At 55.9% G+C, this 20,287-nt stretch overlaps 9 protein-coding genes across 9 annotated transcripts; 2 read left to right on the top strand and 7 right to left on the bottom strand.

The window, feature by feature from the left end:
• Positions 1 to 2: 2 nt before the first annotated feature.
• FA10DRAFT_238988 (Adaptor protein complex AP-3 delta subunit) lies at positions 3 to 2,718 on the bottom strand. The gene is made up of 2 exons (XM_025519163.1): positions 2,493 to 2,718; positions 3 to 2,435 (listed from the first exon to the last, which is right to left on the bottom strand). The coding sequence occupies exons 1-2, from the start codon at positions 2,649 to 2,651 to the stop codon at positions 60 to 62; spliced, it is 2,535 nt and encodes an 844-aa protein (XP_025378712.1). The 5' UTR covers positions 2,652 to 2,718; the 3' UTR covers positions 3 to 59.
• Positions 2,719 to 2,782: 64 nt separating this feature from the next.
• Positions 2,783 to 5,579, bottom strand: FA10DRAFT_265361 (hypothetical protein). The gene is made up of 5 exons (XM_025521027.1): positions 4,948 to 5,579; positions 4,684 to 4,887; positions 4,452 to 4,629; positions 4,170 to 4,392; positions 2,783 to 4,102 (listed from the first exon to the last, which is right to left on the bottom strand). The coding sequence occupies exons 1-5, from the start codon at positions 5,413 to 5,415 to the stop codon at positions 2,839 to 2,841; spliced, it is 2,337 nt and encodes a 778-aa protein (XP_025378711.1). The 5' UTR covers positions 5,416 to 5,579; the 3' UTR covers positions 2,783 to 2,838.
• A 145-nt stretch (positions 5,580 to 5,724) lies between these two features.
• On the top strand, positions 5,725 to 6,288 carry FA10DRAFT_284444 (hypothetical protein; the record flags this gene model as incomplete). Its single annotated transcript, XM_025523921.1, has 1 exon — positions 5,725 to 6,288. One exon carries the CDS (start codon positions 5,725 to 5,727, stop codon positions 6,286 to 6,288), a length of 564 nt encoding a protein of 187 aa, XP_025378710.1.
• A 27-nt stretch (positions 6,289 to 6,315) lies between these two features.
• On the bottom strand, positions 6,316 to 7,650 carry FA10DRAFT_284443 (hypothetical protein; the record flags this gene model as incomplete). Its single annotated transcript, XM_025523920.1, has 1 exon — positions 6,316 to 7,650. One exon carries the CDS (start codon positions 7,648 to 7,650, stop codon positions 6,316 to 6,318), a length of 1,335 nt encoding a protein of 444 aa, XP_025378709.1.
• Positions 7,651 to 8,425: 775 nt separating this feature from the next.
• FA10DRAFT_292396 (hypothetical protein) lies at positions 8,426 to 9,463 on the bottom strand (the record flags this gene model as incomplete). Its single annotated transcript, XM_025524398.1, has 2 exons — positions 9,245 to 9,463; positions 8,426 to 9,143 (listed from the first exon to the last, which is right to left on the bottom strand). The coding sequence occupies exons 1-2, from the start codon at positions 9,334 to 9,336 to the stop codon at positions 8,426 to 8,428; spliced, it is 810 nt and encodes a 269-aa protein (XP_025378708.1). The 5' UTR covers positions 9,337 to 9,463.
• A 698-nt stretch (positions 9,464 to 10,161) lies between these two features.
• FA10DRAFT_258887 (hypothetical protein) lies at positions 10,162 to 10,691 on the bottom strand (the record flags this gene model as incomplete). The annotated part of the gene is made up of 2 exons (XM_025519935.1): positions 10,162 to 10,488; positions 10,554 to 10,691. The coding sequence occupies 2 exons, from the start codon at positions 10,689 to 10,691 to the stop codon at positions 10,162 to 10,164; spliced, it is 465 nt and encodes a 154-aa protein (XP_025378707.1).
• Positions 10,692 to 11,260: 569 nt separating this feature from the next.
• On the bottom strand, positions 11,261 to 11,949 carry FA10DRAFT_292387 (hypothetical protein; the record flags this gene model as incomplete). The annotated part of the gene is made up of 2 exons (XM_025524397.1): positions 11,652 to 11,949; positions 11,261 to 11,587 (listed from the first exon to the last, which is right to left on the bottom strand). Exons 1-2 carry the CDS (start codon positions 11,781 to 11,783, stop codon positions 11,261 to 11,263), a joined length of 459 nt encoding a protein of 152 aa, XP_025378706.1. The 5' UTR covers positions 11,784 to 11,949.
• A 493-nt stretch (positions 11,950 to 12,442) lies between these two features.
• On the bottom strand, positions 12,443 to 17,203 carry FA10DRAFT_258885 (phospholipid-translocating P-type ATPase; the record flags this gene model as incomplete). Its single annotated transcript, XM_025519934.1, has 3 exons — positions 12,443 to 16,713; positions 16,778 to 16,865; positions 16,925 to 17,203. The coding sequence occupies 3 exons, from the start codon at positions 17,201 to 17,203 to the stop codon at positions 12,443 to 12,445; spliced, it is 4,638 nt and encodes a 1,545-aa protein (XP_025378705.1).
• Positions 17,204 to 17,965: 762 nt separating this feature from the next.
• Positions 17,966 to 20,012, top strand: FA10DRAFT_278311 (hypothetical protein; the record flags this gene model as incomplete). The annotated part of the gene is made up of 3 exons (XM_025523449.1): positions 17,966 to 18,910; positions 18,977 to 19,820; positions 19,884 to 20,012. Coding segments are annotated over exons 1-3 (1,482 nt in total), but the record flags the coding sequence as incomplete, so codon positions are not given.
• Between the last annotated feature and the right edge of the window lie 275 nt (positions 20,013 to 20,287).

The raw sequence follows: 20,287 nt of genomic DNA, 5'->3' as shown, positions 1-20,287 counted from the left end.
ATGTTGATACATTGACACTTCCATTGTCTATTGTTACATGGATTATGAGAGAGTGAGACTCAGACGACGACTTCGCTCCTCTTCTTTTTTCCCTTTTTGCTCTTCACCGCCACGGTCTTCTTGACGACAGCCTCCTCCTCATCTGAGGGCATTTCTTCCTTTTCCAGCACAGGAGGTGTGGAAGCAGAAGCAGAAGCAGGAGCAGGAGCTTCGTCTCGGACCGCCTCCCCGTTCTTGGACTTATCCTTTGTCATGGGCAGTCCCAGGTCGTCCAGATTCAACTGGACAATCGGAACGTCGTCGAGATCCTCGCTCACCACCTCCTTCCTCTTTGTCTTCTCATCACTCAGATAAAATGGCGAGGCCCTCTCTCTTCTCAGCCTCGCCTCCTTTGCCTCTCTCAGTCTCCTCTTTTGCTCCTCAGCGTCCACCGGCCCATCGTCTGGAGGGACAGTCGCCGCAACCTTTCCCTTTGCTGCTCCTTTGACGTCCTCGCCGCTGTCCAAGACGATGCTCCACTTGCTCGGTTCCACGATCCAACTCTCGAGGTCCAATCCGAGGGGCACGCCCACCTTGGCCTGTGCCTTCTTTGCCACGGGTCCCAGCGCGTGCCCAAAGAAGAGGGGCGAGAGGAGATGGAGGCTTCTTGGCTTGTCGACTTCCTCCTCGTTGATCGACTTCTCGGTGACTTTGTTTGAACCCTCAACGCCTCCTTCGTTCTTCTTACTCTTTGCGCAGTAGCCGTCCAGGTCGACCTCGATCAGTCTGAAGAGCGCCCGGTACTCCATCGCCCTCTCTAGAACCTCGGCTTCCGTGCCCTCTCTGCACCAGTCCTCCAATGCCTTGCCCACATCCTTTGCTAAGTCCCTGATCTGTTCCCCCATTGGCTCCTCCCACTTCTCCGAGAGGCTCATGGCCCACCACGCAAAGAGCTTGACTCCATTGTGGATCAGAGCCGCGCGCGTCGTAGAGGAAGTCTTGTCGATCAGGAGCTGGGTTCGCCGAACCATAGACAAGATCAGCGCGGGCGGGTAAGGCACCTCGGAACAGTACTCTCCGCAGCACCACGCGGCCGCATGGAGCACCTCGCCTTCGTCTCCCCGAGCTCGATCCAAAAACTCATCGGCGTCCTCGAGCAGCCTCCGTAGCCTTTCAACGGCGTGAGCTCGGACTCCTCGGACCCGCATGGTCACATCGATAAGCTGGTCGCGAATCTTGGCTCCAACTTGCTCGTCTCCATCGCCCACACTACCCTGTGCACTGACAACTTTGGCGATCCGAGCCAGACGGACAAGCGTGTCGACATACCATTCAAAGTCGACGATGTTGGCATAAGTGTCATGCGCACCAAGTCGGAGAATTCTCGTCACGATCTCGAGCCGGTAAGACGCAGAGTTGAATGGCGAAGGGCCAGATGAAGAGGTTGACGGTGCGCCCAGGGCAGCCTTGAGCGACGAGGCTGCACTGGTGGCAGATGTGGGCTCAAGATGGGCCATGTGCTTCTGAATGATGTCTCGCAGGTTGCTCCTCGACGCCATGCCGCTGACGAGATCCAGTGCACGAAGCCTGATGCTCAGGTCCGGATCCTCAACCGACTCGAAGATGGTATCCCGGTGCAATGCAACGAGATGCGGGTGCGAGGGCAAGATTTTGACCAGAGCCAGGAGCGCAATATACTTGAGATTCTGGTCTTCGTCGTCCAAGAACGTCGCCAGCTTCTCAACGCACGTTGACGCAAGTTCATCGCCACCAGGGCCCGTGAGCATGCCGCCGATGATGACAGTGTGCATGCACTCGTACAGAAGCGACATAGCCGGCGTTGTCTGAATGATCGTTGTGATGGGCGGTAGCAGCTTCTTGACCAGTCTCGGTTCATGGGGCGTCAGCGCTCCAAAGAGCTTGATAATCTTGATGAGCATCCAGTTGTTTGTCGATGTCGTCAAGATCTGAAAGAACTGAGGAGACAGGGGCAGAAACGCCTTCGGGTCCCGTCGGGCCAGCTCGCAGATGACATTGACCGTCGCCGAGACCACACTCTGCTCAGCGTCCTCCAGCCGGTCCCGAAGCCGATCCCACGACTGCTGTAGTGCATCGGGATACTTTGCGATGATCGAGGCAAGCGCAAGAACGGCCTTTTTCCGTACAGGCGCCCTAGAGTGGTTGAGCATCGCAATGACGTCGGGAGCCAGGTGCTGAGCCAGGTCGGGCGTGGCAATGTGCGAGAGGCCGTTGAGCGCCACTGCCACGTCGAGCGGCTGAGAAGATCGCAGGTCCTTTTTGATCATGTTGGTTGCGAGGATAAGCACATCCGTCTCCTGGTTGAAGCACTGGGACGCAGCCAGGTAGCCGACTTGCTTTTGGTGGAAGCGCGGCGAGGCCATGACTTCAAGCATGTGGAACGAGGCATTGGCAGCGGGATAGCCCAGCATTTGCAGCTACACGCCAGCGGTCAGTGCATGGATACGATGGAGTGCGGGGCACAGCACTCTCACATAGGTAAGCTTGAGGACAGCTTCGGCCTTGACGTCCATGTCGCCGCTTCGCACCTCAGTCCGGATCTCGTCCATGAGCGTTGCGACGAATTTCGCCTCATCCTTGCCTCGGTGGGACCGCAGCCCCTTGATGAGGTCGCTCAGCGATCTCTCAAACATTCTCTCTCCTCTCTCTCTCTTTTTTCTCCTACAGGCGCATCGAGGCCACCTTGTCGTCGTCCCAAGCTCAGTGCTCCAGAACAGAGCACCAATCTTCGAGGCTAAGGAAATGGGTCGTGATGCAGGCCACGTGGCGCGTCTTTGCTTCTTATTGAACAAGTCCAACACCCCTTTACAGCAACTACTACTACATGCGTTCTTCTTGATGAACATGGTCCTGCGCTTGTGGCGATTCACCGGAGCCTCTAACGCTCTCGTTCGCCTTCCCACCTTGCTTGCCTCGGCCCCTGCCCTTCGCTCTCTGTGGAACACGGGAGGCGCCCTTCTCTCTGGCTTTTCGGTGGCCCTTGCCGTCAAAGCTTCCCTTTTCTGTCTCTTGCTCAGCCTTCGCACCCCTCTCTTGGCGTGCCTTTTGCTGCTTCCCTGCTTCCGGTGCGGGTTCTTTTGCGGTAGTTGTGGAGAACTTTTCCCCGTCTTTCTTCCCGCCTTGGTCTTTGGCACCCTTGGCGTGCTCTTTTGCTCGTGCCCTAGGGCCTTTTGGAGCACCTCTGGGCATGCCGACGTCCACTTTCCTTGTGGCGTCTTGATGCTTGCTTCGGAGCGATTGTTGCTCCATCCTGAGATCAGCAAGCACCTTATCGGCACATAGATCGCACAGCAAGGGGAAGTCAGCTTTCGGTCCTGCGAGGGACTTGAATGCTTGGTTGACTTCGCTGACAATGATGCCCTTGATCTCTTCAACGACGCCTCCTGCCGTGTTCCGATCAACGATGAACGGGTCCTGACACACGATTGGCTCATCTTGCCAATGGTGCGGCTGCTTGAAACTATGTCCTTCGTCGCCTGTGAGCGCTCTCTGAAGAAGAAAGGGCTCTCCGTGTTTGAGGCTGAAGCCGTATCGATTAAAGTCGAAATCAGCAAGCCATTCGAAGAAATCACGCAGCAGCGAGCCGAGCTGCTCTTCGAGGTTGAAGTTGGTGCCGCGCTTCGGATCGAATGGAGTCTCATGCACCTTGCTTTGAGAAATCCTTGCAGCAGTCTCGATCTGTTGCTCGGTCGAAAGAGTCGCAAAGGTGGTGTCGAATCCTCGCGCCCCTGTGTCCGGGTCGACTGTAATGCCGAGCTCGATGATGTCGTCAATTGGTGAATCGACCAGATCAGTGGCGGTTTCGTCTGGCACGGCACTTTCCTCAGCAGTGGTGGTGGTTGCGGCGCTGTCGCTGCGGGGCTCGAACTCCTGCCCCTTTTCATCAGATCCGGTTCTGCCGATGTGCATATCTCCGCCTTTGGCTTCTGCCTGCGCCCTCTTGGCTCTCCGACGATCTCTGCCTCTATCGCTGGCCAGTTGTACACGCTGCCAGAGGACCTCTTTTGGCATGTCAAGTTCGGCCAGCAGAGAGGGTGACTGGAGATTTGGCACAAAACCCCTTAGCTGGAGGAACTGCAGAGCACTGGGAAAAAAACAGCAATGGTGAGCCATGAATGCCATTTTTTTTTGCCATGGAAGCGGGTTCTCACATCAGGCAGATGGTGTAGCTGTTGAGACTTCGATGTCCTCGGTCAGGGCTGGGGTTATTGAGACCACGTCTGGCAAACCAACGCTTGACAGCGAAGAGTAGCGGTCGCACAAGTTCTGGACGGACATTCGCATAGGCGGCTATCAATCGCGAGTTGGCCTCGCCAAAGCGATCATTGATGTTGAGATCCATGACGAGACCCGATGGTCCGTGTGTGAACTTGACTACGGATAGTGCTTCGGATATGAGCACTTGGACACTGACCAATCAAGATTTAACGCACCGATTGGGACCTTTGCCCTCGTGACGGGGAGCACATTTACGTAGTACCTCGAGCTCATGAGTCTCCTCGCCACATGTGCAACGCTGTTCCAATTTGGAGCATTCTCGCCTGCAATAGTAGGATTTTCGAGGCGGCCAGGTCGAAGTCCAGGCGCAAGAGGAACGTAGTCCTTCTTTGGCTGTAGTGCACAAATCAGCAAATTTCCAGAGAATATCCCAGATAGTCTACTCACCGTACCGACACCCAGTGGCCTCGTTGGATCTTTCAGGACGAGGTCCATGTCAGAGTCCTCCTCTAGCAACCCCGTCTTTGTCGACCCAAATGCCTCTACCTGTAGCCCGCAGCCCTCCCAGGTATACCGAGTGCTGAGCCACCTCTCGACGTCTTTGACAATGCTTGCGCGCATACGGAGGTTTCTTTCGCTCGGTCTTGTCGACTGAGACGGTTGCCTCAGCGATGACTCTTCGTCTCACAGAAGATCCAGCTTATTACTCACAATCCACAAGCCCTTAATCTGACGCCCTAGAAGCTCCTCAGCGGACAGCTGGCCGTTTGCCATGAGGTCACCACGCCATGACTCGCATTGTGAACGCTCTCGTGCATATCGTTCCTCCCTAGAGTGAATCTCGGTCTCGATGGCATCGAGTCTTGCCTTGACCTTGGGTTCGCTCCTCTCCTGTCCCGAGCTCCGTCCGTCGTTGGCCTGCCGTTGCATGCGCACTACCTCATCGCCAGTCTTGACCTTGTTTCCCTCATTTCCTTTCTCTTCGATATTCGTCCCGCGATCATCTCTACCCCTTCCGCCTCTCCTTCCGCTCTCATTCCTGCTCTTCACTCCTTCGGCCGATTCAACTGATTCTTCTGGAGCCTTTGCTGGCGCCGGCGGCAGCAGCGGTCCATCATCATTTCCAATGGCCTCTCCGCGGATCGAAGCAATCGCCCAACCAACGTCTGGCATCGCCATGGTCGTCCTCCTTCTCCCGCCCTATCTCTCTCTTTCTCCTCCCTTCTTGATAATCCCCCTTCAAGGCTTCAGCCGCTCTCTGTTATGTCCCTGGAGCCAACCCAACCTAAAGACTCGGTGGAAGTTGTTGGTAGTTGTGTGATGAAGGCACCGACACAGTCCATCACCTAAGGCTGCACATCTCAGGACGCGCTTTCTTTGTGGAGGCGCGTTCCTCTGAAGACAAAGCTTCTTCTCGACAAGCAGCAAGCAGCTCTTTCTTGAGCAAAAGTCGCCTTATTCTCGAATCCAAGGCGCAGGACAGACAGCATGAGCCTTGTCACGCTTTTGGGCCAACCGCAAGGCTCGGACGATGTGTCCCGTTTCATCACTTCTCTCTCGTCAGATGGAGACGGAGACGTCGAGCTGGCGGTCAAGGAGTATCCGCCGGTGACGTATGCCAGCTCGCAGGAGCACGGCATCTCGCTGCAGTTTGAGCAGGGCAGGTGCCAGGCCATTGACCTTTACAACGAGGGCGCTGCAAAGGGCTGGAAGTGCTTCCCAAAGCTCCCGTGGACATTGACGACAAGCGTATCGGACAAGGAGCAGATGCTGGTCATAGAGGCGCATACAACTGGCACAGATTTCGTCAGCATCCTAGGAGAACCGTCGAGAAAGGGCGGCGGTGAGCCTCTGCAGGGCGGTGGGGCGAGTGGTCTCGGGCCTGGGGCGTGGATGGAATGGCAAAAGGTCGCCCTTGCTCCGCCTGCCACGGTCAAGGTTGATCTCATGGTGGAGCTCAAAGGGCCAGACGCTCGCGGTGCCCAGCGCTGGGACAAGGAAAAGGGAGGCAAGGCGACATGGGGAGTCATCACGCTGAGCTTGGCGTCGTAAAATGATCACGATATTCATTTCATGTATTCAAAGACGACCGAAGACGGTCGAGCTAGTAGACGCGCGACTGCGAGCGACACACGTTGAACGAGGGGGAGTGGCCATGGCGAAGAGGACATTGTCGAGAAACTCAAGCTTGGCCTTCTCTTTGGAGGAAGAAGCGCTTGACGAATTACTCTCTATGCTCGAGGAAGACGATGTAGGCGAGCGAGGCAAGGTCACTGCGCGTTCCAGAACAGCGATGCGTCGACAAAGCTGGTCGACGATCGTATTTGCGTTGTCGAGTCGGCTCTCGAGCGTCGCCATTTCCTCCTTTGTCGCCTTCTGCATCAACGAGATGCGATGCCGAACCGCAGGTAGATTGAGGTACGACCAGTCTTGGGTGACCGACGTTTGTATCCACTCCCTGGCCTCGGCAAGGTGTGTAACGAGAGGCTTGACATCTTCGTTCGCCGAGGGAGTGCTGTTTCGAATCTGGCGACGACGGTAATGCTGGAAAAAACGACAAAGGTCATGTTGCTTCTCGTCGTTCCCAGCATCGCCATCTGCTTGTTGCTCGTACTTGCTTAATGCTCCGATGTCATCCTCGAGCGTTGACGAGCAATGGATGATTCGTCTCCACGCGGCCCAGACTTGGAATTCGTCTTCAGCACAGAGGCGCCTTTTGACAATCCTACGAATTCTTTGTCCACTAAAGGCATCGCCCCTCTCGGCCCTGTCTAAGAAGTCGTCGTCAGAACAGCAAAGATCTCGACGTTCCTCTTGGTCGAGCTCGGCAGCTTTCTTCGTCGTCTGATCGTAAAAGGAAGTGACGGCTTCGATGGTCCAATGCGCCTCCTCGACGTCGATATCGAGATCCTGGAACACGGCCAAGAGCTTCTTTGCGAGGTTGAATGCTTGCACTTCTTCGACACATGTCAACGTGTCGAGCGAGCAGGTGGCCCACTGAATGAGGATTGGCGATTCGGCCAGCCGAGCAAGGAGGACCCTGGCTCGCTTGACCTCTACGTGTTCGGTGCCATTCCCGAGCCTTGCATTACGCAACGTCGGCCTCTCGAGCTGCTCCTTCTTGCTTGGTGTCGACGGAAGCTGATCCTCTTCAACTGTGACGTTCAAGTCTCCTTGCTCAAAATCAGTCGCCTCCTTTTTGGCGACGGCAGGAAGACTCTCGGGTGCTGAACAGGGAGAAGACGTTGTCAGAAAGACATCCTCGCGACTTTGACGTTTAGGAGGTGGTGTTGCTGGAGGGACGGCCGGAAGGCAGCTCGTGGGAGGGGGAGGTGCGCGGGGAAGCGCATGGAGTCGCAGTACCAACGGCGCCTTTCCTCGTCGGATGGCCGTCGGCGTTTGCGGCATGCTCATGGTGGAACGCCGATCGATGTCCAAGCTGGATGTCGTCCTTGTCGTTGTAGACGTCATGGAAGGTGGCGACGAGGGGGCATGGCAAGGCCCCAAAGGCTCAGAGGACGCGATGAATTGGCCGTGATCCAACGAGGCACTCGCGCGAGAGGGGCTGGCGATAGACTTAGTGCTGGAGGAAGAGAGCTCGACAAATGGTGAAGCAAGTGCCAACGACGCATTTCCCCAGGCGGCACGACGATGATGAGGCAGCAGAGCAGAGAACGAAGCACCACGACGACGACGCAATGGATGCTGCCCTTCCTTCATCGTGAGACGACCTTCGTCTTCGAGAGAGCAAGGTCCAAAGATAGCTGGCTGGATGTTCGAAATCATGTCTACGCTCGGTCCTGCTCTCTCTGACACTCCAACTTTACTTGGCGAATGCACCGCTCCGCGACGGAGAAGGAGTTCAGCCGCACTTTCTACCTCGGCCGCGTGTGTCCTCACTCTTCCGAGAAACGTCAGACCAGAGCATGGGAGGTGGAGACGATGAGAATAGAATGTAGAGATGATGAGATTAAAATGTAGCAGATGAAGATGGGTCGATGGATGGTGCGCAAAACAATTGGAGCAAGAGACAAAGGTAGTGTTCACTAAGACTAAGAAATCGAATCGTGGCGTTAGAAATTCGTCGCGTAGGTGGCTGGCTAGCTTATGACTGCCATCGTTTAGATCGGTCGTGTAGGAGAGAGGCATTACGGGGTAAGGTCGTCACTGTCATGTTTAGAGAGGCCTCTTAGTTGAGGCGGAGCTCGTACGACGAGAACTGCGGGCTGCCGTCGTGGACGCCGACGGCGGGTGCCTTTTGGCTCGAACCAGGCGTGAAGTCAAATTCGGCCTTGGCCTCGTCTGCCGTGGGGGGATTGGCGCCCTTGGGGCCCGTGTACTGGAGGAACTTGATCCTGCCGTTGTCCTTGGGGCTGTACGAGAAGTAGTAGAAGGGCGAGCCCGAGTCGTCGGAGAAGTAGCACTCCTCGTTGGCGAGGTAAGCCTCGTCGGCATAGACGGATACGTGCTTGAGGCACTTGTTTGGGTGGGTCTTGAGCGACAGGTGGCCGTAGTAGACGCCGTCCTTCTCAGGGCTGTAGTCCTCGAAGCCAGGCCTGCTCGATTCCTTGCAGGCGAGGAACTCAAACTCCTGCGCCTTGGAGCCGGGGTAGGCCGAGAGCAGGCGCGGGTTGCCCTCGTACTTGATGCTGTCGGGCCTCTGCCTGCCGGCAAGGGCGTCGTCGAGGGTGAAATCATTGGCGAGGGTAGCGGCGTCGACCTTGTTGGACTTGGTGTCGGTCAGGGTCAGCGTGCCCGTCTTGACGACATGGCACGTCAGCGTCCCCACATCGCGCCTCTCGAGGGGCGTAGGCGCGGCAGCGGCGAGCGAGGCGAACAGAGCAAGGATGGCAAAGGACTTCATCGTTCTTGAGCTTGAAGAGGGAGTGGAGCGAGCTGAGTGAGGACTTCGAGGGGTAGAGGCAGATGTTGGGGAAGAAGTTGGGGAAGAGAATGGCCGCTATAAGTACCTTTTGCTGGACCAATCTTCCAAGCCAAGACCACTCACTAATGCGTCTCACCAAGGTCCCACTTTGTGCCTCGCCTTCTTCGGACCTCCAACGACGTACTGATCAGGCTTGTGTTTCTAGACGCATGCATTATCCTTCCCGAGGCAACCTTATTTTCGACTTTCCCCCTTTTCCTATTTCCTTACCATTTCGGGCAGCTTCCCTGTCAGCGAAACGCGAATCGACGTCATCCGACTTCTGAGACCCTAGCCTGGGCCCTGGTCGGATTGGCGTTACCGTGGGCAACTCAATCAATCAAGGCCGCCGGTACCCGACGTCCAGTTGTTCGGAATCGTGTCGGCTCCCCAGGACCTTGACCAAGTCGTTGAGTCGTCGAGTCGGCGGGGTTGCATCGTCTTTTCCCATGATCACGGTGAAAGACGGTTTTCTGCCATCCTCCGCTGCCCGACCACGGTTCGTTACCGCGAGGTCAGGTTATGCTGCTGTCCTTTCTTGTCTGAAGATGGTCTTACTAGCCGTGCTTGGCGAAGCAGGGGTGGAGCCTTATCTCGCAATCGATCAGCTCGGTGCTGTCGGAGTTGTTGGCCACGTCCCAACTTTGAAGACCTTGCTGCATAGCTTTCTTGTTCTCCAACAGTCCTGATGTAGAATCGCCGGTCTCACCGGTTTTTGGTGGAAAACCTTGACTGAAGTCGCACCATTCTCAGACCTGAATCCACTTGACACGGCACAGCTCAAGACTTCTCTCGAAGACGAATCCGAGCGAGAAAGGCCCAAACGGCTACTTAGAAGCATAACCTAAAGACGTTGTTTGTTCATTCACTCACTGTGACCATGACGTTGTTAAAAGAAGAGAAGAAAGGGGGAGGAGAGTGGGAACGTGCAGTGGAAGAAGACCGTCCATGCTGCGGGGTAAAGGGCCACTGTATCTCTCTAAGTAAGGGCCAAAGATTTCTCAGGAGAACCTGATGTCGATGCCAGTGTGAAAATACGCCAGGTAAATGAGCCCGTCCTCGCCTGCCGCACCAAAGATCACCGCTGCCAGCTTCCATTTCTCTCCGGCTTTGTCCTTGCTTAGGTCGTATGGGAGAGAGACTGGAACATCAAATCCTTTCTGAGTGATCACCTGTCGCGGAACAAGCTTGGTAAGGTCGACGGCCGTGAAAGGGAAGGAGCCAACACCGGATTCTAGGGCCTTGTCTTGGGCAGTGGTGAGGGCGAAGGCGACTGAATACTGTGACATTCTGCTGGGCGTGGAGGTGGCTTCGAAATGGACATTGATCTGGAGAGAACGATGTGAGCCCTTCTCCAGGGACTCATGTCACTATTCTTTGAGCCAGCACTTACCCTCTCCCCAGGCGTGGCACTCGTCCTTCCATTTGCGAGACTCAGCTTGTTGACAGAGAAAGACGCAGACAAAGCGACGCTGGCCAATGATAACGCTACGATGGCGACAAAGAGCAGCTTGACCGTGATAGCAACCATCTTGGTTCTTGCGAGTGGCTGTGTCCGGAACTTTGCTTGGTGGGAGATGGATGTTGGGGGTTGGTATCTTGAGTACCCGCAGGCCCTTATTATGCCAGCAGTCACATTGCATAGTCGGACCTGATTCCCCGGAGAAGTAGCGGTCGCGGTCCTCGGTCATCTGTGACACCAAAGCCGCTCGCGCGCGGCCCGTCATCCGGTAGTCCGGCATTTCATTGGAAGTGCGCTGACATCTCCGCTCTCACTCAGCTACAGCATTTGAGAACGAGGTGGTGATGATGACCTGACGGTCTAACCCGATGTCTGCAGAGTGCCCTGTCTGAACGCAAATCGTTCCAGGCCCGAATTTACTTGACACGGCAAAGATATTGTAAGACTCACTTCGACGAGCTCGAGCGAGCAAATGCACAAGGAGAGGTTGAGCAGGTGCCCAGAGACTCCATTACGTCAGACTTTAATCGAGATTTTCATTGTAAAGCATAGGAGGAAAGTGTAGAAGGTGGTCGCCTATACAAGGTACAGTACATGAAGGGCGGCTAGGAGAACCAAGGGTGAACGCCAGCTACCATTCAAGGAAACCTGATGTCGATGTCGGTGTGTAGGTAGGTTACGTACATCAGTCCAGTTCGTCCACCAGCGTTGAGAATAGCGGTTGCGAGCTTCCACTTTTGTTTCACTTTTTCCTCCTTAATGTTGTAGGGTAGCGTCACCTCAACATCGAAGCCCTTCTGCATCGTTCCCCGGCCCTTTTCAACATTTGTGACGTCAACAGCTGTGAAGGGGAAGGCGCTAGTAGCGGTCTTGAGACGACTGTCGTCGGCCGTGGTAAGGGCAAAAGCTATCGAGTACTGTTCCGTCGAGCTCTGCGTGAGGCTGGTGTCGAAGTGCACAGCGATCTATGAGTTCGAGAAATAGCCTCAGTCACCTTAGCATCTGGTCATTGTATGCATTATGACTCACCCTCTCTCCGGGCGTAGCACTCGTCCTTCCATTTGCGAGCGTCACATTGTCCACGGAGTAGGCCAAGACAACGCTGGCGAAGGACAGGGCAGAGATGACGACAGTAAGCACTTTGCATGCGATGGCTACCATCTTGGATGATTCTGCGAGTCTCTTCTTCGATGGGCTTGATTTCCCTTCAGAGTGGACGCTGGTTTGGCTCGCTCCTCCTTGGCTTTGGCTTTTTAATGTGGGTACTTCGGCTTAAGATTCCGTGAAGTCGAGGCCATCGGTCATCTCCAGCGGAGTTCTTCGCGCGCGGCACACCGTCATTCGGTCGTCCAATACTGCAACGGAAGAGCGCTGACATCTCCGCTCCAAATCAGCTACCGCGTAGTCCGAGCAACGGGGATGCAAGACAACTGCAGCATCGCGGCGCGGAGCGGACCCCTCTGTGCAACTAACACGATCGCGCCTCGAAAAGGAGCCGGATGTGAAGCCGTCCACGCCCGCGGTGTTCAGGCGTGCCAAACCGTTTGCGCTCCAAGAAGACATCAAACAGCGCCTTTTCAATACTCCCATCGCCTCCGACAGTCGCGCTCCATGAACAGCAAAACAAACGTCCGAATGATATTACCAAGAAGAGAGAATTTTCTGTATAGAGAATGGTGTAGATGATCCTATGGAACGTGTTTCAACGGGCAATGGCCACAAACGGAAAGACAAAGGTTCCTGTGCTAGCTGTTGCGACTGATGAAAGTGAAAGTGTATTGTGCGTGTAGGTGGATGGAAAGAAAAAAGAGAAAAGGGGATCACCGTGCCAAGGGCTCTTCGTCTGGGACGTTGTCTTCCTCTTCTGGCCCTGGTTCGAGGTGTCTCGACGCTTCTCGCTGCTGCCCGAACTCGTCTGCGCCTTCATCGGCAGCCCCTTCTGTGGGCTCCTCGTCTTCTTCTTTCGAGTGTCTGATGGTACTGAGGCGTTTGCCCTTGAAACCCAGCGACCGACCCAGCTTCGAGAGCGTCGCTCTGCGCTTGACGCTACCGCTCCGCTGCTGTTTGCCGTGCTTTCCTCTCGGCTCGTCATCTGCGCTGAACGTGTAGCCGCGCGACGGTGTCGCTTGACCCGTCGCCATGTCGTAATGAATACTACTGGTGCGCGACTCGACAGGCCGGAGCGGCGCCATTGCGTGCGTCTCGCTCTCCCTCGAGTCGACAGCCTCGGGATCGTGGCTTGCAATGTTGCTTCGCCCGGGTGCCGAGGGGGGTAGCTCGAGACCGTACTGCTTTGCCGCCCGAAGGGCCGGCATGCCAGGGTCGCGGATGAAGTCGTGGTTCGGGTCGTACTTGGCAATGGCTCGAATCACATCGATGTCGGTTGGGAAGTACGTCTGGCGGACATGCTTCCAGATGAACTTCGGCAGCAGCGCAAGCCAAATGGTGAGGATGCCAACAAACCAGTAAGCGGCGCTGTAGTAGAGGTAGTGGTTGTTGCCGTACGAGTAGGTCCAGATGAGCGTAGGTGGGAAAGCGGCGTAGATGGGGGCAAAGATGAAGATGAGGAACGGGCCGAGCCAGACACCGGCAAAGATGAACCAGTTCCAGGCGCGAATATCCAGACCGACGGACAGGTTAGCCACGACGACGGAGGCCATGGCCAGCGTAGTGGACCACTCCCAAAGCGACACGTCGTAGCCGTCGTCGCGCGCAGACACGAATTCGTACGAGTAGCAGATGAGGAAGTAGAGGATGGCTGACTGCCAGAGCGAGTCGAGGAGGTAGATCATGAAAAGCTTCAGGCTGAAGTAGCTGCCCTTTCGACTCCGCTTGTACAGCTCCGGAATGTCCATGAGCACATTGTCGGGCAGGACACGCTCGAAGATGCCGAGCGCAATGACGGCCGCCACAGTCCAGAAGGCGTTCCAGAACAGGAGGTAGACGTAGTCCATGACCTGGGTCGAAGACCAAGCGCAGTAGATCTGGAACCAGAAGAGGCAGAAGATGTTGATCCAGTTCTTGTAGAAGAAATTGATGATCATGTTGCCGTTGCGGTGGTAGCAGTAGTGGCCGTGGACGAGAATGAGGCGTTTGAGGAAGCGGAACTGGGCAATGGCGTAATCGGAGCTGTTGACGGCTTGGAGACCTTCCTCACCGGCAATACCGACGCCGACGTGAGCAGCCTGGATCATCGAGACATCGTTGGCACCATCACCGACAGCCAGCGTCATGACGCCGAGACCATCCTTGATGAGTCTGACGATGAGAGCCTTCTGCAGCGGCGACACTCGGCAACAAATGACGGCCTTGCACTGCGTCGAGATGTCCAGGAGCAGCTCTTTGCTGAACTCCTCCGAGAGGGCGTGACCGAGAGCCTTGCCATCAATGACAAGGGCATAGCCGCCAGGTCGCTGGCCGTTGTCCTCACCGACCAATGATGCGGCGCTCGTCGTGCTTCTCCGTCCGGTGTAAGCCTCTTCACCCTCCAGTCCCTCATAGTCCGGAGGCTGATTCTCCATTTGCGCAAGAGCCTCTGACCCGCCAAAGAATTGCTCAATGGCTCTTTTGAGCTGATCATAGGCTGAGTTGGGCTGCCCGTATTCGCCTCCTCGAACGACGATCAGGTTCATGTCCTTGGATAGCAGCATCGTTGAGTAGCCGATAGCGATAGCCGTCTCCAGCTTGTCGCCCGTCGCAACCCAGACATTGATACCAGCCCGCTTCAGGTCGGCAATTGTCTCGGGCACGCCCTCTTGCAACCGGTCCTCGATGGCGGTAGCACCCAGCAAGACAAAGTCTTGCTCCAAGTGTGATGCCAGCTCCTCCATGCGCTCCTCACGGCCCTCCAGCAAGACGGTGGCCTCGTGGTACTGGCCAGCCCACTCGTCGTATTCCTCAACGCTGAGCTCCTTGTAACCAAGACAGAGCGTACGGAGACCCTTGTTGGCAAACTCCTCGAGCGCTTCGTCCGTCTTTGCCTTGATCTCGTCTTGCCCAGGGGCCGATCGTTCGAAAATGACACTGTCGGCGCCCTTTGTCATGACGAGGATCTTGCCGTCCGCCTCGCGCCTCAAAATCACACTCATCCGCTTGCGCGCCGAGGAGAACTCGAGGACAGTGAGCAGCTCGTACTTTTCATACTCGGCGGAGTAGGGTGTCTGGATCTTGAGTGTGCTCCTATCCTTTCCGCAGAAAATGAAGCCGACCTCGGCAGCCGCCTGGACCAATGCTTGTTCGTCGGGGCTCTGTGCCTTGTATTCGAGCGCACCAGTCTCTTCGTCTTCGCCCGTGACCACAGTGTGGCAAAGGGCCAAGGTGCGCCAGAACCATCCGAGGAGCTTACCATGTGGCGTGCCCGGGCTCTTTAGGGCCTCGGTGAGCAGACGATCCTTGAAGGGCTGGACATCGGCATTAGCAGGCTTCACCCGCCTACGGCCCTGAGCATCGACGGCTCCGGTCGATGACTCGCTCTCCTCGCTCAACTGTTGGGCCTCCTTCTCGTTGCTGCTACTCTCGTCGCCCGAAGACGTCTTGGGCTTTGCTCCAAATTCGTCGTCGCCTCGATAGGTGGTGCCACCAACGGCAAATTCGCGGAAGATCATCAGATTTTGCGTCAAAGTGCCCGTCTTGTCAGAGAAAATGTACTCGATCTGACCGAGGTCGTCTGCGAGATTCCACGAACGTGCAAGCGTCCTTCGGTTCGTCTTTTCGTAGTAGATGTCGTGGTCATCAAAGATGAAGTAGGCCTGGATCGTGCGGACGACCTCGATGGAGATGTAAAGTGAGATGGGGACGATATTCTGGAACGTGATGAGCGAGTTGCCAAATGTCACGAGACCGTTGAGCTTGGGATTGTCGTCGCTGAAGATGGCATAGTACTCCCAGTAGGCTTGCCTATTGAAGAAATGTTGCTCGATCAGAGAATCGGCAATGGCCAGACCGACAGCCATGGCAGCGAGAATGATAAGGTTGACGTAGACCATGGGGTTCATTTGTCGCTCTACCTTGCCACGCTTCGTGGGAGTCTGTCCGGAGTTGGCGATGATCTTGGTGTCGGCGCCCGTCATGAGAACGACGCCAATGATCCATCGGGTGTTGCGCACATTGCAGCCACGGAGCAAGATCTGATTGATCGTAACGGGGCATCGTAGGGGCTGGCCGTCCTTGTCAAAGCGATCGCCGAGGATGACACTGGCATTGAGGCGGTACATGTCGGTATCCCTCGGGCCGGTGTCGATTCTCATTTGAGCCTCTGTGCAGTCCTTTGCGGTGCGAATCGTTTGAGCCAACTCGGGGACTGCGTGGCGCACCTTCAAATTTGTCTCTCCGTCCAGATTCTTAGTCTCAACAAAGCAGGCGTCCTCTTCCTCTGACGTAGCGCAAACGATGATGTCTGCAGGGATTGGCTCGTTGTCCTTGAGGAGGACAAAGTCGCCCACCTTCAAGTCTTCCCAATTCATCTTGCGCCATCTGGGCGCCCGCTTGGCCCAGTACTGCGCCTCTTCGTCCGGGTTCAGGATCTTGCCATGGTGACGCACTCGTCCGTCGTCGCCGTGCTCGTACTCGCTGTTGAGGACACTCACGCCCATCGAAGACTGCCTCCGCACAGGGCCAGAGCGCAGTGAGCTTTGCGACGTCCTTGTGCGCCCCAGCTCGGGGCCCAAGCCGCTGCCAGCATCACTTCCAGCGATTTGGTGGGTTTGAGGTGCGACCCCACCGCCCGGAGCGTCGGCTGCGGGCTCCATGGGCGATTGATCGAAAGTCATCGAGCGACGGGCGCTAAGCTCCTTTTGATGCTCAAGCATCTTTTTGTTCTGACGCTTCTTGCCTCCCAGCATTTGCTCCCGGAAAGCCTTGAAGGTGGATTGGAACGATTGTTGCTTCGACTGAGTAACATTTGGGTTGATCCAGCCGCCGCCGACGACGACTCGTGTCTTTGCGTTGTTGATGCTGCGATCGGAAATGTGTCTTCGAGTGTCTTCGTAGCCATCCTTGATCATCGTGCCCGCAAGGACAACGAGGAGAGGCAGCATGGCGAGACCTGGCGAGATGGTGGCGAACTTGGGAAAGAACTGAAGCACGACAATGACTGAAAGGGTGTGGCAATGTCAGTGGTCAAGAAGATACAGGAGCGAGAGGAACACAGCACTGACGTGTGAAGAACAGATTGGCGACTCTGTGGTACTGCTCCCACAAGTTCTTGAACAGGAAGTTGTAGAGGGTATATCTCGCCGTTAAGAGCTATTCACGCAATGTCAGCAACCGGCGCAATTTTTGCTGGGCAATACTAGGCCACTCACCTGGTTCGTGGCAAATTGCCAGTTCTTGTGCGGCTTGCCCTTCTTGTCGAATGCCTCGGCGGGGAGCGCTTCGTTGAAGTACACGCTCCTCGGCACCGCTGGAGGAGCCCGTCGCTCGAAGAGGCGGTCGGGATCATACTTGCGCAGTGTATCGGTGAAGCGCGTCCACCACTGAAAAGTCTTTGTCTTCTTTGTTTTCCGCCTTCGCACACCATGGGTCTTGTTGCTCTTGCGCGACCTTTGCGAGATGCCCGTCGCTGATCGCTGAAAGATTGCCATCTTTTTGCCAGTGAAGGGAGGGACAGGGCAAAGGATGGGCGCGTGATCGGAGGCGGTTTGATCCTAAGCCAAAGGGGTAGATCGAGTCGAGTGTACGCAAAGAGTATTGACCTGCGCTCTCTCACTCGCCGAGGGCTGCTAGGCGCAGCAAACGTTGGCCCCTTGAACTCTGACCCTTGTCGACTTTAGTCCAGAAACAAAATTAACGAGATTCTCGCCTTTCTATCTTCGCAAACAGGGGAGGCTCTCTCTCTCTTCCTCCTCCGCTGCTGATCGCTACCAGTCGCGTCTCTTTCGCCTAATCGCCTGCTCACCGTTCGAGCTTGAGTGCAGGTGGTGGCGTGAGACAGAAAGTTATTCGAAGCCCCAAGTGAGGCGATGGGAATAGAAGAAGAAAAGAGAGGGGGCCGCGGCGCCTTTCCTTGTGCCTGCTGAAAGGGTTATTCGCGAGCGATGGGCGACAGTAATAACAAGATCGGGGCGGGGCGAACGACGATCGAATCGCTGCCTGCCGGCAAAGCTGAATGAAGCAGATCAAGCGCGCAGCTATGGGCAGGGATGTGCGTCGGTCGAGCAGTGGCGGTGGCTGGTCCCCGCGACGGGTGTGGATCGTCGTCGGTGTTGGTGAGGCGAAGTAAAAACTCGTCCTACCTTGGCTAATGCGCAGGCAGCGACGCACGTTCGAGCGCAGGCCGAAGGGGCAAATCGACTGAGGCTGTTAGGGCAGGCTAGGTAGCAAGACGCGGTTGTTATTTTAAAAATTTGTCCAAAACACTAGTCCGTTTGTGCACCCGGGCGCTGACATCCGTGAATTTAATGGACAGGACTTCGTGACGCCGCGGCTGTATCGCGCCGGAGATATAACGCCACCAGAGAGGCCCTGGAGAATAATGAGAGCCGCGACAGCAGGTCGTTAGTGGTCAGTACGTGTCAACGCCGCACGTCCGATGTAGTTAATATGGCGCGGTGAAGGGTGAGGCGCACGAGAAGCCAGGAAGGCTTGGTGATAGATCGAGGAGGTGCGTCCCTGATGAGGTAGAATTATCGAAGCTACTCCTGCGTCAGCCTTCAGCTACGGCACGCGCAGGAAGCAGCGTCGATTAGAGCGCTTGATGTATGGGGCTGGGGTCATCTCCTCCCCCATCTCCTCCTCCGTCAGTCCGTCCCCATCTGTCTTTTTCGTCTTTGTCTGCTCGAGATGGCTGGCGCATCTATGGCAACCCAGTCGGGCTTGCCTGATCAGAGGCAGGGCAAGGTCCACCAGAGGGACCTCGGTCGCCAAAGATCAGAGAGCCCGCTCTTCACGATGTTCGACAGCCCTTCCCCGTCATCTTCACTGTCTGAGCCAAGCTCCGACAAATCCTTCTCCAGCAGCGGCACTCCGCCCCGCAAGGAAATTGGTGGTGATGATTCGGACTTTGAGGCTCCTCTGCAGTCTCGCTTCTCCTCGTCCTCTTCCTCCTCTTCATCGTCCGCCTCTTTTTCTTCTTCCTGCTTCTCCTCCCTGCGCTCCTCGCCCTCTTTGCCTCACCTGTTCTCGTCGCCACTGCAAGCTGGCGCTGCGGTCCGAGTGAGAGCGCGCAGAGGAGGGTCCAGAGCTGGTCAAACTATGAGGCAGAGAGAATGCATGAGCACCCAGGCACAACCACAACCAAAGCCTTTCCCATTGGACTATCCGTCTGCTATACCGCTGCCCGAGCCGGACAAGTGAGTATCAGGCAGCCACAACTTTGCTCCAGGGGCGGAATTACCACGCTGATCGCTCCAACACAGGTTCTACGATGTCACGCCTGTCATCAGGGACGAGGAGTTGTGCATCGAGCACTGGCTGGTACACACGCTCGACTGGCCCGTCGGTGACAATGTAGACCCGCTCCATTTTGACCTTCAGCGACTCCAAAAGACGCTGCGAGCCTACGCGCTGAGCGAGACCAAGTCCAAGTCCACTCGTGCCAAGGAAGACGACGACTTCATCGATGTTCGTCTGGGTGGGCCAAAATATGCCGATTGGGTCACTAAGCGCTGGTCAGCACCTTCGCTTCGTCCCATGACCTTTCATACGACCGATTCGCTTTTGTATGCGCTGGGATTATCGTCGACTGCTCATTCGACACCGATCTCTGCATTGGGACCCTCCCTTTCAGACTACGTCTCGAGAGGCGCCGCGACCCTCTCCTTGTACTCGATAATGCAGAGGAACCAGCGCATCTCCTTTGCTGCTTTGCCTTTGAATCGTGTCGTGCAAGAAGCAAGCAGAATTGTGCGAGGAAGTGGGCACTTCCAAGCGATCCTCTCGCTCGAAGGCGACAAGCGCAAGACTGAGGATCCGTCAAAGCAGCTTGACCTCCATCGATCTTTCGATTTGTGCGAAGCCGTCGTCGTCAAGCTCCTCGAGCTCGAGTGGAACAGATTGACGGGCCAGATGACCGAGACCCACAGTGGAAGGAACGATATGAGCGGTAAGGGGACAGAGAAAGAGGGAAGCGGCTCCCGAGACACGAATGAAGAGAGCAAGGTGGACCAGACGATCAATGCGTTCAACTGCATCATTGGAGTAGCCAACTCCCGAATCGGCGCGCGAGAGTCGGACGGGATGAATAGAAGTAAAAAGAGCACCGTAAGACAATTTGCTGGAAGAAAAAGGAAGGTCAAGAGGCTTAGGTCACAGAGCGAAATGCAGGCCAACCTGGACGCCTCGAGCAAATTGATCGTTGGGGAGGGCACAACACGAGACGAGAACGAGACGCCTGGCAGAATGACAGGAGAAGGAGAAAGAAAGGTCCGTGTCGTTGATGAGCGCAAGGCCGACAAAAGGATCAGAAAGAAGAGGATTCTCATGGATCTTTAAGAGTCTCAGCTTTGGTGCCAACAGGTCAACTTCGTTGCTTGTTCAAAACTTCTTCCAACCTCAAAGACGCCTCGAGTCCCCCCCCCCTTGCGCAAAAAGAAGACGATCAAGACACGCAAATATGACATTGAGCTTTCGGAGCGTGTGACAGATCGTAAATGTGTGATTTTGGGGAAAAGATGATCAAGAAGGAACCAGAACAAGCACAGCTTCTCTGTAAAAGACGAAAGGCGGAG

The sequence above is a fragment of the Acaromyces ingoldii genome, assembly GCF_003144295.1.
Source record: "Acaromyces ingoldii strain MCA 4198 unplaced genomic scaffold FA10scaffold_2, whole genome shotgun sequence".
In the NCBI taxonomy this organism is placed as follows: domain Eukaryota; kingdom Fungi; phylum Basidiomycota; class Exobasidiomycetes; order Exobasidiales; family Cryptobasidiaceae; genus Acaromyces; species Acaromyces ingoldii.
This window is presented reverse-complemented; position numbering and strand designations above follow the sequence as displayed.

Bases quoted from the DNA above. Each gene is read 5' to 3' on its own strand.
- FA10DRAFT_238988 (XM_025519163.1), bottom strand. From the start codon at position 2,651: ATGTTTGAGAGATCGCTGAGCGACCTCATCAAGGGGCTGCGGTCCCAC. The intron at 2,436-2,492 runs GTGAGAGTGCTG...GCTGGCGTGTAG, and splicing joins CTGTCCTCAAGCTTACCTAT to CTGCAAATGCTGGGCTATCC.
- FA10DRAFT_265361 (XM_025521027.1), bottom strand. From the start codon at position 5,415: ATGGCGATGCCAGACGTTGGTTGGGCGATTGCTTCGATCCGCGGAGAG. The intron at 4,630-4,683 runs GTGAGTAGACTA...TGTGCACTACAG, and splicing joins GGCCACTGGGTGTCGGTACG to CCAAAGAAGGACTACGTTCC. The intron at 4,103-4,169 runs GTGAGAACCCGC...TTTTTTTCCCAG, and splicing joins AGCTACACCATCTGCCTGAT to TGCTCTGCAGTTCCTCCAGC.